Genomic DNA, 15,953 nt, shown 5'->3' on the forward strand with positions numbered 1-15,953 from the left:
TTATTTCCATCATTGCTTCCTCGATGTACAGATTGAAGAGTAGGGGCGAAAGGCTACAGCCTTGTCTTACACCCTTCTTAATACGAGCACTTCATTCTTGATCGTCCACTCTTATTATTCCCTCTTAGTTGTTGTACATATTGTATATGACCCGTCTCTCCCTATAGCTTACCCCTACTTTTTTCAGAATCTCGAACAGCTTGCACCATTTTATATTGTCGAACGCTTTTTCCAGGTCGACAAATCCTATGAAAGTGTCTTGATTTTTCTTTAGCCTTACTTCCATTATTAGCCGTAACGTCAGAATTGCCTCTCTCGTCCCTTTACTTTTCCTAAAGCCAGACTGATCGTCACCTAGCGCATTCTCAATTTTCTTTTCCATTCTTCTGTATTATTCTTGTAAGCAGCTTCGATGCATGAGCTGTTAAGGTGATTGTGCGATAATTGTCGCACTTGTCAGCTCTTGCCGTCTTCGGAATTGTGTGGATGGTGCTTTTCCGAAAGTCAGATGGTATGTCGCCAGACTCATATATTCTACACACCAACGTGAATAGTCGTTTTGTTGCCACTTCCCCCAGTGATTTTAGAAATTCTGATGGAATGTTATCTATCCCTTCTGCCTTATTTGACCGTAAGTCCTCCAAAGCTCTTTTAAATTCCGATTCTAATACTGGATCCCCTATCTCTTCTAAATCGACTCCTGTTTCTTATTCTATCACATCAGACAAATCTTCACCCTCATAGAGGCTTTCAATGTATTCTTTCCACCTATCTGCTCTCTCCTCTGCATTTAACAGTGGAATTCCCGTTGCACTCTTAATGTTACCACCGTTGCTTTTAATGTCACCAAAGGTTGTTTTGACTTTCCTGTATGTTGAGTCTGTCCTTTCGACAATCATATCTTTTTCGATGTCTTCACATTTTTCCTGCAGCCATTTCGTCTTAGCTTCCCTGCACTTCCTATTTATTTCATTCCTCAGCGACTTGTATTTCTGTATTCCTGATTTTCCCGGAACATGTTGGTACTTCCTCCTTTCATCAATCAACTGAAGTATTTATTCTGTTACCCATGGTTTCTTCGCAGCTACCTTCTTTGTACCTATGTTTTCCTTCCCAATTTCAGTGATGGCTCTTTTTAGAGATGTCCATTCCTCTTCAACTGTACTGCCTACTGCGCTATTCCTTATTGCTGTATCTATAGCGTTAGAGAACTTCAAATGTATCTCGTCATTCCTTAGTCCTTCCGTATCTCACTTCTTTGCGTATTGATTCTTCCTGACTAATGTCTTGAACTTCAGCCTACTCTTCATCACTATTATATTGTGATCTGAGTCTATATCTGCTCCTGGGTACGCCTTACAGTCCATTATCTGATTTCGGAATCTCTGTCTGACCAAGATGTAATCTAATTGAAATCTTCCCGTATCTCCCGGCCTTTTCCAAGTATACCTCCTCCTCTTGTGATTCTTGAACAGGGTATTCGCTATTGCTAGCTGAAACTTGTTACAGAACTCAATTAGTCTTTCTCCTCTTTCATTCCTTGTGCCAAGCCCATATTCTCCTGTAACCTTTTCTTCTACTCCTTACCCTACAACTGCATTCCAGTCGCCCATGACTATTAGATTTTCGTCCCCCTTTACATACTGCATTACCCTTTCAATATCCTCATACACTTTCTCTATCTGTTCATCTTCAGCTTGCGACGTCGGCATGTATACCTGAACTATCGTTGTCGGTGTTGGTCTGCTGTCGATTCTGATTAGAACAACCCGGTCACTGAACTGTTCACAGTAACACACCCTCTTCCCTACCTTCCTATTCATAACGAATCGTACACCTGTTATACCATTTTCTGCTGCTGTTGATATTACCCGATACTCATCTGACCAGAAATCCTTGTTTTCCTTCCACTTCACTTCACTGACCCCTACTATATCTAGATTGAGCCTTTGCATTTCCCTTTTCAGATTTTCTAGTTTCCCTACCACGTTCAAGCTTCTGACATTCCACGCCCCGACTCGTAGAACGTGATCCTTTCGTTGATTATTCAATCTTTTTCTCATGGTAACCTCCCCCTTGGCAGTCCCCTCCCTGTATAAACTAAAATTGATAAATAATTTCTAGTATAAAAGTTGTGTTGATGCTGATTTGGACTATTTCCTGATCTTGAACGTTCTAGAACCCTGATCTGTACAGTGTATGTGATTTATCTGGTGTGAAGTGCGTCAGAGCGGGATTACCATTTTTAGAGTTTGAGACATGTTGCTCTCAGACTGTGATCTTTGTATGATGTGGCCAAGTTTTATATCGCGTTTATTTGAAGATGTGTTTATGTAAATGGTAATAAAATTGATGTTTCAAAGAAACGTCAGTAAACTACGATGGAGACAGTAACAATAGTGTTCCAGAGTTCGTCTTTAGCAAGAACCCAGGACAAATCTTTTTATATGTTACATCGAAACAAAGGAAAAAGAGCTGACACTGAGACCGCCATTACAAGTAGTATTTATCTGCAAGTATGATGCACTTTCTCTCATAAACAAAACATTGTCTGAACTATGAGACAGTTCGTACAATGTAAGGGTAAGCATTTGAATTCTTCGTACTATGTATGTGGCCGCTTAAGTAAGGGATTGCATTACAGAGTTTCTCCGCTCACCTACTACTCAATTTAATTGTCCTGTTGGTAGCCACGATTTACTTTATGATGTGAAGCCGATAGGCGGCGGCAGGTACTCACGTGAGGACGAAGAGGCCGCGCATGTAGTCCTCCATGCTCTCCGGCAGGTTCACCATGCACACGCCGATGCCCCGTAGCTGGTCTCGCAGCACCTGCAACAACAGCGTCGCTATTTGCTTACCCTGACCGCACACGATCCCCGCATCCAATAGACACTCAGTTGCTAATAATCGATACCCAAATATTAATGCGGACCGTGTAAGTACAAATGACAACTCTGTTCATACCCTAGGGCACTCGAAAACACCTTTTATCGTTCGATAATCCTTGTATCAGTTATTTCATATGCGGCCCCTTACCATTTACGAATCCTTTCTCTCTGTACTAGAGTGGTGCCTGTGATCTGTTTTTCGTCTGATCGAGGGTAACGGCATTCAGGAAGCGTGTTTGATGACTCCTTCTCCGTGAGGAAGAAGATAACTATGAAAATCGGAATAAGTATGAAGTCGCATATAATCTATTGTTCTATAAATCTTTACTTGGAATCGATTATTTTAATATATTTATTAACTATTAACGAATTAACTTCCACCTATGATGGAAGCGAAGAGGGACAGATATATTACACTTTTACAATTTATGATACCTTCCCAGACTCAGTGACTGAATACCAGAAGCTTAATTTCTGGAATACTGTTTTGGTGTCTCTATAATCCATTATATGTCGCTGAGATATGCTGCAGCAGAATTGTGTCACGATATTCAGAGCAGTGATAAATTCGTATGGTTGTGGCTGGAGGGAAAGTGATAATTAAAAATGATTCTCTGAAGTAAAAAACTACTGTCCTGAATTGTTTCTGAGACACAAAGAAGAAACATATAGTGGGTGCACGATGTATCTCTTTTTATCCGTAGCATTCTCATAAGCTAGGGGATTGAATCACTACACAGACAAGTAGCTCTGGACATAACGGCATTCACTGTGCGGGTCATGTAGAGTGATAGGATGTGAAAGTTCTATCTACAAGTCATATCCTTCACAGGAATCTGCAGCAATACCTTGGAACCTAAGTAATATGGCTATTTCCTTATTGGACAGCCACTGCCAGAGAGCTTTGCATGGCATGCCCTTACAAGTTGTTTACATCCAAGCAGAGGATGTGTCTCCAATTGTCAGATGCCCTGTTCTTCTTCTCACTCATTCGTGTGTTAATAGCCTTGGCAAAATTGCTTAAGCACTGGCAACCGCCCCCCCACCCCTCGAATCCTACATTCAAAAAATCGCAGCATGTCAGTATCAGCAAAAGTTCGATGCTGACTTGCGTCCCGCAGATGCCGCGGCACTATGTCCCACAGACGGAAGAGGGGGGAGAAGGGGGGTGGCAAGGAACTGTGTACCTATATCTGTATATAGTCTAGCATATTCCCCTAAATGACCGCAATTCACTGCATGACCATGCTTTACGTCCGTTATGTCTGTGTCTTCAAGTTATGAATGCAGCTATGGTTTCAATAAGTCTCTCCTTCAGATCCAGGTATTCATAAGGAACCAACCACTTCTTCACACAATCTGAAACTTTGTGCCTCTACGATGTGAAGCCTTAGTGAAGTGCATGTTATCCTGACGCACTGTCTCAGCAAGATTCTGAAGAGGCATTTTCATAAAACGTAGTGAATCCAGGAAGTGGCGTGTAGGTTCATGTTGACTCGTTAGATTGACATGTAACTCTTTTGTCAGGTAGGAAATAACCTTATCACCTCTAAAACCGAAATCATACCAATATATTCCAAGTGCTCAACAAGGAAGTGAGCATCATATCCTCTCGAATAGAGTAAGGAAACGATATGTGACGTGGTAGTTGGTATTTCAACTTGTATGTGTTTTGTGCTGTGCTGCGGAACTTCCCCCTTAGATCACAATAGTCTCGATGTGGAGTTTCCGCTTTTATATCCAAATTTTTGAGTCATCATTCTCCTGACTGGTTTGACGCGGTCCCTATGAATTCCTCTTCTGTGCCAGTCTCTTACTCTTGTAGTAGCATTTGCCCCCTATGTCCTCAAGACGAAGAGAGCATCTTGAACCTCTTGACAAGCCCGTTGGCAGAACAAGGATGACTTCTTGCACCATAAGCATTCGTCTACCATTATTGATGATATTTAAGCAGTAGCTAGGTTTGAAACCAGGACCCTTGACTGCCCCCATATCGTCAGTTCACGTACAGTAATATAATACAATTAATGTTTCCATTAAGTGGTGGTAAGATACTGTAAAAATATTGTGTTTAATGTTTTTTTACATATTGGTTCACAGTGGTTGTTGCAGATGATAACAATAAATTTGGAATCACATTAAAGTATTTACTCAATTACTTTACATAAAATAATGTTTTCTTAAATAATTAAACTGTAGAATTATCTGTACTATAAATATTATTATTAGCAGCCTTCCAGAATGAAGGATTAGCTATAACTTCTTTTGCTACCTCGCTATACGTTTCTTTTGATATTGTGCTTCTTTTCACTCTGTATCTAAAATTTCCCATGTCGCTTTGCAGAAAAAAGGTAGCGTTGTTTGCACCACTGTAAATGATTTTGCGTATTTTTTCCTTGCGATTATTCTTATTGGCACCAGGAAGGGATCAAATATTATAACCCCAACACAGATAATTTTATCTGTTGAGTTTCAGCGAAAATTTCATACAACTATTAAAATTCATATCTGATGATACCTAAGTACACATTTGGGACCTGTTATGAAAATCTGTTATATAGGTCTATCTAATTTTTTGCTTCTGTTTTTTGAGAACAACGTCAACAAAAGCCCCATTTAAAGTGTCCGATGGAATGATCGGATCTGTGGGTATTTTCATGCCCCATTCGGAGTCACTCAGTTCTTTCCATTAACACTTCCAGCTGTCCCTGATCACGACGTACAACACCTACACTTATATAATTGAGGATGCATAGCCTGATGTCACGTGTAATGGTGTGAGTGGGGTGTTTGAAAACTTTTGTTCATGCAGGAAGTATTGTAGTTCATAATAAGAGGAATAAAACTGCAAAGGCAACAGACCACAGGACAACAAAGTCCCCCTAGTCAGATGTAAGGGAGACTTGAATTGCTTGTTCAGTTGCCACTTTCTTTACTTCCCATTACATTTTATTTCAGCGGGTCACAATAACTGTCTTCGTCCTGTTTTATGGAAGTCTCCTAGAATCAGTTTCGATTAATCGATATGAGCACTGTAGCAGCCTCTTTGCACAGTTACTATAGTGATTCTATGTCTACGTCCAGATTAGACTAACATTGCTTATCTGTGATTTTTCTGCAAATAGGGACGTGGATGTGTTCTTATGCACAGTAAAATGGATGTTCATAGCTTGCACATAGTTGAGTGGGAGATGGTTATGGCACAGTAAACTTTCCTTCTCTTCGACCTGTTGTTAACTCCCAGCTGCTACCTCTCTTGAAATATAAAGCGATTTCCTGATTTTAAAAATTTCGAATGGCGAACAGGATGTTCTGTTTGGTTTTTGTGAATCAGAATGTTCTACTTTTATGGTGAGTGCCTCAGTTGGTTTGTAATATTCCTTATTTGTGTTTTGAGATAATATAATTCTTCACTGCTCTAATTATTTCAGGTTTATTTCAAAGCATGTAGTCATTCTTTGTTACTACAATCTTGATATTTGGGCCACATCACATGCCAGCCGTTTGGTTATGTGTGTGACCTAACTACACGATTCATATGTACTTTGATGGATAAACAATCATCTGTTTGAAATGCCATGTAGAAATAGTAGTAATAAGTAGTTCTTCTCTGCATGCCTTGAAGGAATATTAGCAATAAGTAGTTATTCTCTGCATGCTTTTAGGTTTCAGGTGCTGATAAGGGTCTGTCAGCGTGTGATGTTTTGCTGACTGCTGTTTGCAGGGCACTGTGCACTATTGAGGTGTAACATAAGAATGATACTCGGGAAGTAGATACTCATTCAGATGATATAATTGCTTTTGAATATCAAATCTCTCTTTGCTCAACGGGATGCTATAAGCAGAAAGCTAACGCCATACCTTTCGGTTCACCTCTTTTGCAAATTACTCTCCACTGTCTAATCAAATTACCAGCTATGCATGCCCATGATTGTTAGTTGCAGATTATTATGAAAGAACCTGTGCATGTGACTACTTCTGTTAATCAGCGTTTCCAAATTGTTTTCCTAGTGCATGGAATTCATACATTTTGTATAGCTTGAATATTTCAAGAGTTAATTATCACTATTTATGCGAGTTCCTGCTTTCAACAACACACACACATCTTCCAACCCGTTGGAGTGGAAAGCATGCCCACCACAGAATATCTCTTCAGGATACAAAAAGCAAAGCAAAGACACCCAAGGTGATGAATAGTAGAAAGGAGAATAACAACTCACTTCACATCAAAATAAAGAAGAGCATGCTCGTAGAAGTGAAAGCAACGTAGATTTTGGAAGTAGGTTGCCTCAGTCACAAAATGCTTCCTTTGTAAGGTGTCAAACAAATAACACACCTTACGTTGAATTCCCGAAACAATTCCTGTTAACCCGATATATCACTTGACATAGTTATGTGAGAATGTAGGAATTTTATTGATAGGCAGAGTGAAGCGAATAAACAAACCACATTTTGTGAATATAAACCACTGACACTAACACTAGTAATGCATGGAAGTAATTTCTCCAACTGGAGCTACGAGGCACAGTTCTGAGGGAAAGGAGAATTTTACGACGGCACGCCATCCCATGCAGCTGGAACCCTTGCCATGGGATACCTAGCAGACACAATGAGACACCGCAGCCACTGTGTAGGCCACTGGCAAAAGCGTTCCTTGTCCCTGCTTTTAATGATGACTTTCCAGGAAGTCTTTCTACAGGAACATGGCCAGAGATCGCAGATAAACATCTGGAGTAAACCAACTCAAGACATTGGTGACTCACTGTAGCCACCTGCGTTAAAACTTGCACGAAATAAAAATACGTAGCAGAAGTTAAACTTTGCCCTATGAAAGAAATGACACCTGTGACAGACTACAAAACTCTATTGGGTGGAGATAGAACCAGTATGAACGCCCTGATTGGCCAGAAAGGAAACACATGGCCGCCAGTTTTGATATAGGCAAATTGCCGACAGAGTAATTCGCTCTTTTCTTGCAGAAAATCGTTGAGTGTTTGAGCAAGGCGACTCGCGCCACACTGAGACGGTTGCGAGAATAATTATGTGAACACTTGTTCACAGGCTCGACTCGTGAGGAGTTAATCTACAAATTCTCCTAGTATGAGGAATTGCACTGAGCAGTGACAGATAACACTTGCAAGTGATTTGAGGGCAACGATGTAAGCAGTATTCCAGCTAAATAGCGTGTACCAAGCCAATTAACTTAGCTAGGGAATAAATAGGATCATTGGATTCACTGAAGACGTAGGAAAGGTATCAGATTGGTGTTTAACAGTTGAGAGAAATTTAGAATAGATTCTCAGATTCACAGAACGCGCTGACATCCGCCATTGCCACCGCTCACACAAGATAATCATACAAGCTCGTGCCATGCCAGTAAGTGATGTTCAATTGACACTAAGAACTGCAGTCGTCTCCATTTCTCCTAATTTTCTTACATTCAGCCATGACCTATAGTTGAACATATTCACGAATGTTAGGCTTAATTGAAGCAGAGACATGAGCTGTCTGATCTAACGAAAAGGATTGATCAGCCACTGTAGAGTTATAAATTGTTTTAATGATCTACTTCTTTCTGATTGCTGTTTGCCGACCTCCATTCTATTTTTGGTATTTTCGTTGTGCATTTTAGCGTGATCGATGTCTCTGGCCTCAATTGTATTTAATTTGTTTGTATTTTTATCGACCTCTAAACACTTTCATCAACCATCGTACCATTAAAGAACCTTATAATGGGAATTTCGCTTCACAGTTGTGAATGCCCAGTATCAATATTGTACCATCCTGTACGTAATTTTGCTAACATTGCTACGACAAGAAGTCATTCTTAGAGTAAAAATAAACAATAATAACGAAAATCTCAGATTTTCATTTTTCCTAACATATAGTTATGCCTGAACCCGTGCACTAATTTCTGTGTCCTTTACAGAGAGTGTAGTGGAACGAACATTGAGATCATTGTCTGATAACATCACTGTCCGTACTGCTGCACTCTTCTAAACTCTGCATACATGAGAGGGTGTCTTCCTATCATGCAGGCCTTTGGTTCAACACCAAATTCCTAAAAACACTCACAGAGCGTCCTTACACAACTGTGGTAGGAAGAGAAATCAGAACCAGCATCACATGTGTTAGACCTTTAATAATAGAGCTCGATTGGTATCAGATATTGATATGAAAATGAGGAAGAAAATCCTGAAAGTGTTAGTCAGGAGAGCAGCAGTGTATGGAAAAGTGGAACACCAGAAATCCAAAGCAGAAATCCCAGAAACATTTGAAACATGGGCCAACAAAACACGAAACAAAAATCTAATAAAAAGAAGAGTCTAAATGTTTCATGTAATTCGCTCTGCTAACATTCCAGTAAATAGCACAATCAAGTAATAATTCTTTGACGAATAGTTGAAAATATGTCAGATGAATTTCAACATAATGTGATGTAGTGAAGTCATTAAATAACTGTTTGAGACATATTTTTTAGTAACAGAAAGATGGAAGCATAAGATTTAATGGCCCATAGACAACGAGGTCATCGCACTCGAAAGAAAAGTTTAGATTATCAGATCGTTATCCAACAATGTCACATTAACGAGTTAAACACCAAGCAACTTTCTCCCTCTTCGTGTTCAGGTAAACATAAGTTACAATAAAAAAGAACAAGAGCAATACAATGTGGAGTTTTACATCATAAAGTAAACTGATTGTCTGAGGAATGCTGTCACTCAGACAAACGGCGTTTCCAAATTGTTTTCCTAGGGCATGAAATTCACACAATCTGCATAGCTTGAACATTTCAGAATTTAATTATCAGTATTTATGGGAGTAATTTTTGCTTTTTACAACACAGGCACATCTTTCAACTGTTGAATGGAATGGAAAGGTACTCCTGTGAGTATCTTGTGGTATCCAGATACGAAGCAGAAGTGACTCAAGAGTGTTATGGATGTCACATTTGCTGCAAAGACACTCCAACTGAAAGATCTATTGGTAACCGGGAACTGTGCCGACGATATTCGGAAATTATCAAAAGAGCACCACTGCTCACACTACTTTCGTTGGTGTTAGAATAGCGAAGCTGACTACAGCAATTTGTAACAATAGATGTCTGTCTGTTATTTCAAATTTATGATCTGGTAATTTAGTAGATGATAAAAAATTACAATACCCTGAGACTGTAATAGCATGATTTATAGGAAATAAGTTGTTTATGGCAGGAAGAGTCATAGATCAAGATCAGAAGGGAGACACACTTCAGTTGAATATGCTGAACCAAATGAGAACAGGTGTATAGTTACTCAGACCGTTACATAGGTTGCTGTCTCACCTCGAATATACACAAAAACCGTGCGTAATTCCACTGCAATTAGAGTACAACGCAGATTATCTACTAACGGTGTAAGGAGCTGTTGTAGGCATGTTTAAAGCTTACGGTTAGTTCTGAGAAACAGTGGGGAACCTGGCAACTTGATCAGCCACTGTAGAGTTATAAAACATAGTCTCTTTTTGAGGCAAGCGAGATTTTATGTACTCTCGATAAAGGTTAACGTACAACTGATTTTGCTCTATTATGTGTAAACGATATTTTCCTTAGTGCTTTTCAGGGCTTCACAACAACTCCAAGTTCTCAGTAATTTAATTACAGTACTTGTAAGGGATCAGTTTCATTACATTTTCTGCTGTCTCGCATTACAAGAACAAGAAAAAAATCTTGAAATGTTCTCTCTCCTAAACTTCTCAACCCCCATACACCGTGAGGAGAGGATGCTAGTAGGTTCTGTAAATTCGTACCTTGTTTTATCGTAGCGTATTTGTACTCTAACTGCAATCATGAGTTTCTTGACACCGGACGTTCATATTGTGCAGTATCATTCATTTATAAGTAATTATTTTACTATGTTACATTATACTGTCTCTTTTCTTTTTTCCTGGCGCTATTTTACGAAGACTAATAAATTCGTAATAAATGCTTCAATGTATAATAAAATCCTGTTTTATCCAAAAAAAATTGCGTGCACTATGTACAACATCCTTTTTAATAACACCAAAATCTCAAATGACAATGTACTTAATTTAAAATTAAGCAATTTTGGGCAAAAGGTGGAATTATACGTATATTCAACTAGTTTGATTTTTTTCCAACCTGTACTATATGAATCTTCCTTTGCCCAGTGCCCTCAACAGTTTGCATTATGTATTCTGTTCTTAACCGTTATCTGCTGTTGCATCCATTCTATGGTCAAAATGTCACTCGTCCTGATAAAATATTTCATTTTCATCTGCGTTAACAAACCTCTACATTCTATTACAAATTTCTTGTTATATTGTTCTACTAAATGGTGATATGTGAACCTTAAGGTTAGCGTTTGGATATTGAGAAGTCATTTTAAAACTTTCTCTAATTTAAATCGGTTTTGCGGCACATTTACTAAACAGTAGTGATGATTTACTAAACTGTACCAAAGCCGATTTTAATGGAACCACAATATATTCGATTTTTCACTTTTATTTGTGTCATTTTTTTTATCAACATTCTGATGTATGTGTCTTTCTCCAGTCTTCATCGCTATTGCCTTGACGATGGCAAAAATCTTACTATATTTTGCGTTAACGAACGCTTTTTATAGATATAATTTTCTATTTATTTATAATACATTGTTTTGTTTTCGATACATACCGAAACACACTAGAGATGTGTAAATATGATAGTAACTGCCGAGTACAGCTGAATTTGAGCTGAGTAGTCTTCGCAAAGCACACTGAGAGTGGATGTTTAGTAGAACAAAATACTGTATTGCCGCAGTTGTATTTAATGAACAGGGTGTACAAGGAGCACAGCAGTTATTACTGTCCATCAGCTATTGATTGGAACATAAATTCTGGGGTAAATCGCTCTTGAATGTGAAAACATCTGAGAGGAAGTCAGTAAGCAATTAGTACTCTAGCCCCATGTGACAGAATCTAGAATGGAACATAAATATGGACCACACAAAACACAAAAATTCACAGAAAGGAATAAACAACACACAGATACGTAAAAACTTATTACAAAACACAGCTCCTCCGGTGGCTGTTACAGAAGGTGCTTGACAGATGCGATTCGGTTGTTATCGCTCACATGCGACACTGCACCATTATACACACAAGCATCACTGGTTGATGTCGACCGCGATGACTACACGCAACCACGTAGCACATGCTACGCCTGCCCCGTGTTGGAAATGGAGCCTCGTCATAGATAGTAGGAAAATGCGCGTGGTGGCCGGAACGGATTCTGTTCGCCAGTCGTTGGTCAGTGTCGGTCGGTTGTAGCCCCTGCGGTGGTGATTGTGCCGCTGGTACTGGAGGATGCTGAGGTCTTGGTGCTGTAGATGATAGCTTTTCCTGGAAAATATATGCAGGCTTGACACAGTTGATGGGTCTGGGCTTTCCACTTACTCCAGTATCCAATGTCTGTGCTTCTTTGTAGGACATGGTATGGGCCAGTGTAAGATGGTTGCAGCAGTAGCTTGAAACTGTCCATTAGGAGCATCATATGCAATCAGCTTTCTCAGTCGTATGGCAAGTAAATGGTCAGTGTACCAAACCTGGAGGTTTGTGGGGGATCATATCCGAGTGTTGTCGTTCCCTAATTGCCAAAGGAACTATTGTTGACCTTGTGTTGCTGATTGTAGGGAGGTGGCCTCAGGAAATTCGCTGGGAAGACGCAGTGAGTCACCATAGACATATTCTGCAGGCGAGAACCCCAAGTGCTGTTTATATGCAGTTCGTAGACCAAGGAATACTATTGGAAGGGTGGAAGTCCGGGACATTCCATGGCACATTAGCGCTGTCTTTAGGGAACGATGACCTCTTTCAATCATTCCCTTACTCGTGGGTTTGTAGCTGGTACTCTTGTGATGTACACGGCCACAGAACTTTGCCAGGTGGCGGAACAAATATGATTTGAAGTGCCGGCTGCGATTGGTAATTATGTGTAGCGGCCAGCAAAATCTAGCTAGAGCCAAGTCAATGCAAAAGCAGAGTTTAATGTTCCTGTGACGATATTGCCCACTAGTATTGTCTCTGACCAGCTCATAAAACGAACGATTATTGTGTGAAAATATCTCTGGCCATTCAGTGGAGGAAGATGTCGTATGACGTCGAGCTGCACATGTGAAAAAAGAGAGGTTGCATCTGGGAAATCACCGACTGGCATCTGCACATGAAAGTACACTTTATGGCGCTGACACTGGAGGCATGTCCGTGTCCTCTTGTGACACATGGCGAAATCTGAGTGGGCTTCAGGAAGGCACAGACTGTGGAAACTGACAAAGACTTGCCGGTGAAATGCAGTCTGTAGGAATGATCGTGGTTTTCCCTGTGAAACGTCACGATGTAATTGAGCCTCTACACCAGGAACATTGGCCAGACTCAACTTTAATGCTGAAATGTTGCCACTGAAAGTCTGGAGCTCTGGGACATTCTACTGCACTTTGGCCAGTTCTGAAAGGTTTACTGGTCGTGACACATTGCTAATGCACGAAAGTCAGCCACCAAATTGTTAGTGCTGGAAATTTGCTTTGAGTTTGAGCAAAATTGGCTTATAAATTCCAGATGGTTGTACTAGCAGAGAGAGCAGTTGGTGCTATTCAGTTCCAGTGTAGATTAGCTGCTTTGTGATCTGTGTTGACAATGAACCTCCTTGCTCATGTCCGTAGCCGGAAGTATTTAACCGCTCCATACATGGCTAGGAGCTTGTCATCGTATGATCTCAACTTCTGTTGCGACAGCGACAATTTGCACAATAAGTACACAAGCACTGTACACTGTTGCAGTACTATGACGACAGCAGTTTGACTCACATCCACTTCTAATGCAAAAGGTGCATCAAGATTAGAGTGCGTGAGGAGTACTGCGTTTTCCATACTCTGTTTTGCGGCCTCAAAAGTGGAGTACATTGCTTCATTACACTGCTCTGGAGTCTTTTGAGCCAGAAAGTGCTGCATTCAACAGTTAACTCTTTGATTGTGGTAAGTCGTGATGTCTGTAGAAATGTTTCAGTATTCTCAGTTAGCACTAGGGAGGCTGCAGATGACATTTAGTAGCCTAGAATGTTATCTCAGGTTACCTAAATATGCTTTTAGACGTATTCAACGCACCAGACGTTTAAATATCTCTAGAAGATACTGGCGGTGTTGCCCCTTGGTGGCTGAAAACAGAAGTATATCATCTAAGTAGGCAAAGTAAAGCGGCAGTCCTCACAGAATGGAATCGATAAATCTTTACTAAATTTGGACAGCGTTTCGCAACAAAACTGTCATCTGCTTTCAAGAAACCAAATTATTATCGGGGTAATTATCCCTGTCATGGAAACGTCTTCCTCAGTCATAAGCATGTAGGTGTATGCCTTGGCATAGTTTAAAATGCTGAGTACTGTTTCGCAGTGCAGCGTGTAACTGTAGTCATGTAACTAAGGCATGGGATAGCAAACGAGTACAGTTCCACATTTGAATGCGTGATTGTCACTGCATGGGCACCAGGCTCTTTCTTGCTTTGGGGTGAAGTGCAGTGTGGATGACCATGGGCTACGTGATGGCCAGATTTTTCGATCTTGAAACATCGCATCAAATTACGATTTAGCGTTAACCAAACAATCAGGTGCCAAACGCTTGGGTCTACAAGATATCGGAGGATCATCTGTAATTTCAGTATGATTCACCGACTGCGTGACAGATGGTTGGATGTTTCTGGAGGCCTGCTCAAAGTCACAAATTGTCTTAGCAGCGAAGTGTACTCCTCATCACAAGCCTGTATCATCTTAGGACTGTGCACTGATGTATCACAGTGAGTGTGCTGCCATCAGTCCAGTAACACTGTCGACCAGCCAAAAGTTGGCTATATCTGATAAGAGATGGTAATATGCCAAGAGGTCAGCTCCCGTAATTGGCTCCATAACGTCAGCGATGGCCGGCCGGAGTGGACGTGCGGTTCTAGGCGCTACAGTCTGGGGCCGAGCGACCGCTACTGTCGCAGGTTCGAATTCTGCCTCGGGCATGGATGTGTGTGATGTCCTCAGGTTAGTTAGGTTTAATTAGTTCTAAGTTCTAGGCGACTGATGACCGCATAAGTTAAGTCGCATAGTGCTCAGAGCCATTTGAACCATTTTTTTGTCAGCGATGATGAAGTCCCAAGTGAAAGGGCAACACTACCATAAATTCAACTCGATGCTAACCTCTTCATCTCAGAGTAGCACTTTGCACTTTAAAACTTCAATTATTTGCTGAATGTACTCCAATCTCTGTCTTCCCTTTTTGACAAGGCCGTTGGCAGTATGAGGGTGACTTCTTACGTCGGAAGTCTTCGGCCGCCATTGCTGATGATTCTTATTCAAAATGTAAGCAGAAGCGGGGTTCTCCCCCGGGATCGTTGGCGTTTCGATTATTAATCAACTACCAATGTACCATGGGTCCAATGCGTTATTAGTGGCTCATAAACAGAATGTCGTCAACAGTCTGTAGCTGTGAACTGAAGTTCTAAGTAGGATGCTTAAGTCCTAGCTGGTGTCTATCAGGTTCTGTTGGCTGGACCTTCTGGTCGCTAATGAACAGGCGCCTTGACTTTCTGGGACACTTGGCTGTGCCTACCACCGATTGCCGCTGGCATTTGATTGCGAACATGGTGCTGTACATTTTCGCCCTTGTTCACCGAACCAGCACGTAGGTTGTCCCATGCTCGACGATTCAACACTGGTCGACTACCGGCTTCTGGATCTGTGGCGATAACGTTCTCTTCCGTTCCATACACCACCTTTCGACTGCAGCACGCCGATCTGCATGCATAACTTCTTTACTTTCGCCGCCGCCAACGAGTCAACTGTGTGAGCGCATTGTTGCTTCCACCATCGTACTACTGCCCGGCAGTGTCACTGCGCTAACGTGGGCGGGTGCGATGGCCTCTTGAATTCAATCGACTAGTTCCGCTACCACGTTTCCGATCGCTTTGATCTGCAGGGTATTCTATTGCTCCACAGTGTGCGTAGTGCATCGCCAGGAACAGTAATTACATCCACCTTGCTCTGCAAAT

At 40.9% G+C, this 15,953-nt stretch overlaps 1 protein-coding gene across 1 annotated transcript in view; it reads right to left on the bottom strand.

The window, feature by feature from the left end:
- Window positions 1-15,953, bottom strand: part of LOC126225244 (neuropeptide FF receptor 2-like) — a 245,209-nt gene that overhangs the window by 151,454 nt on the left and 77,802 nt on the right. Inside the window, exon 4 of the mRNA XM_049942211.1 lies at window positions 2,741-2,822. Within this exon, the coding sequence (XP_049798168.1) occupies window positions 2,741-2,822 (82 nt within the window). The remainder of the gene's footprint in view (window positions 1-2,740; window positions 2,823-15,953) is intronic.

The sequence above is a fragment of the Schistocerca nitens genome, chromosome 1 (assembly GCF_023898315.1).
Source record: "Schistocerca nitens isolate TAMUIC-IGC-003100 chromosome 1, iqSchNite1.1, whole genome shotgun sequence".
Taxonomy (NCBI): Eukaryota; Metazoa; Arthropoda; class Insecta; order Orthoptera; family Acrididae; genus Schistocerca; species Schistocerca nitens.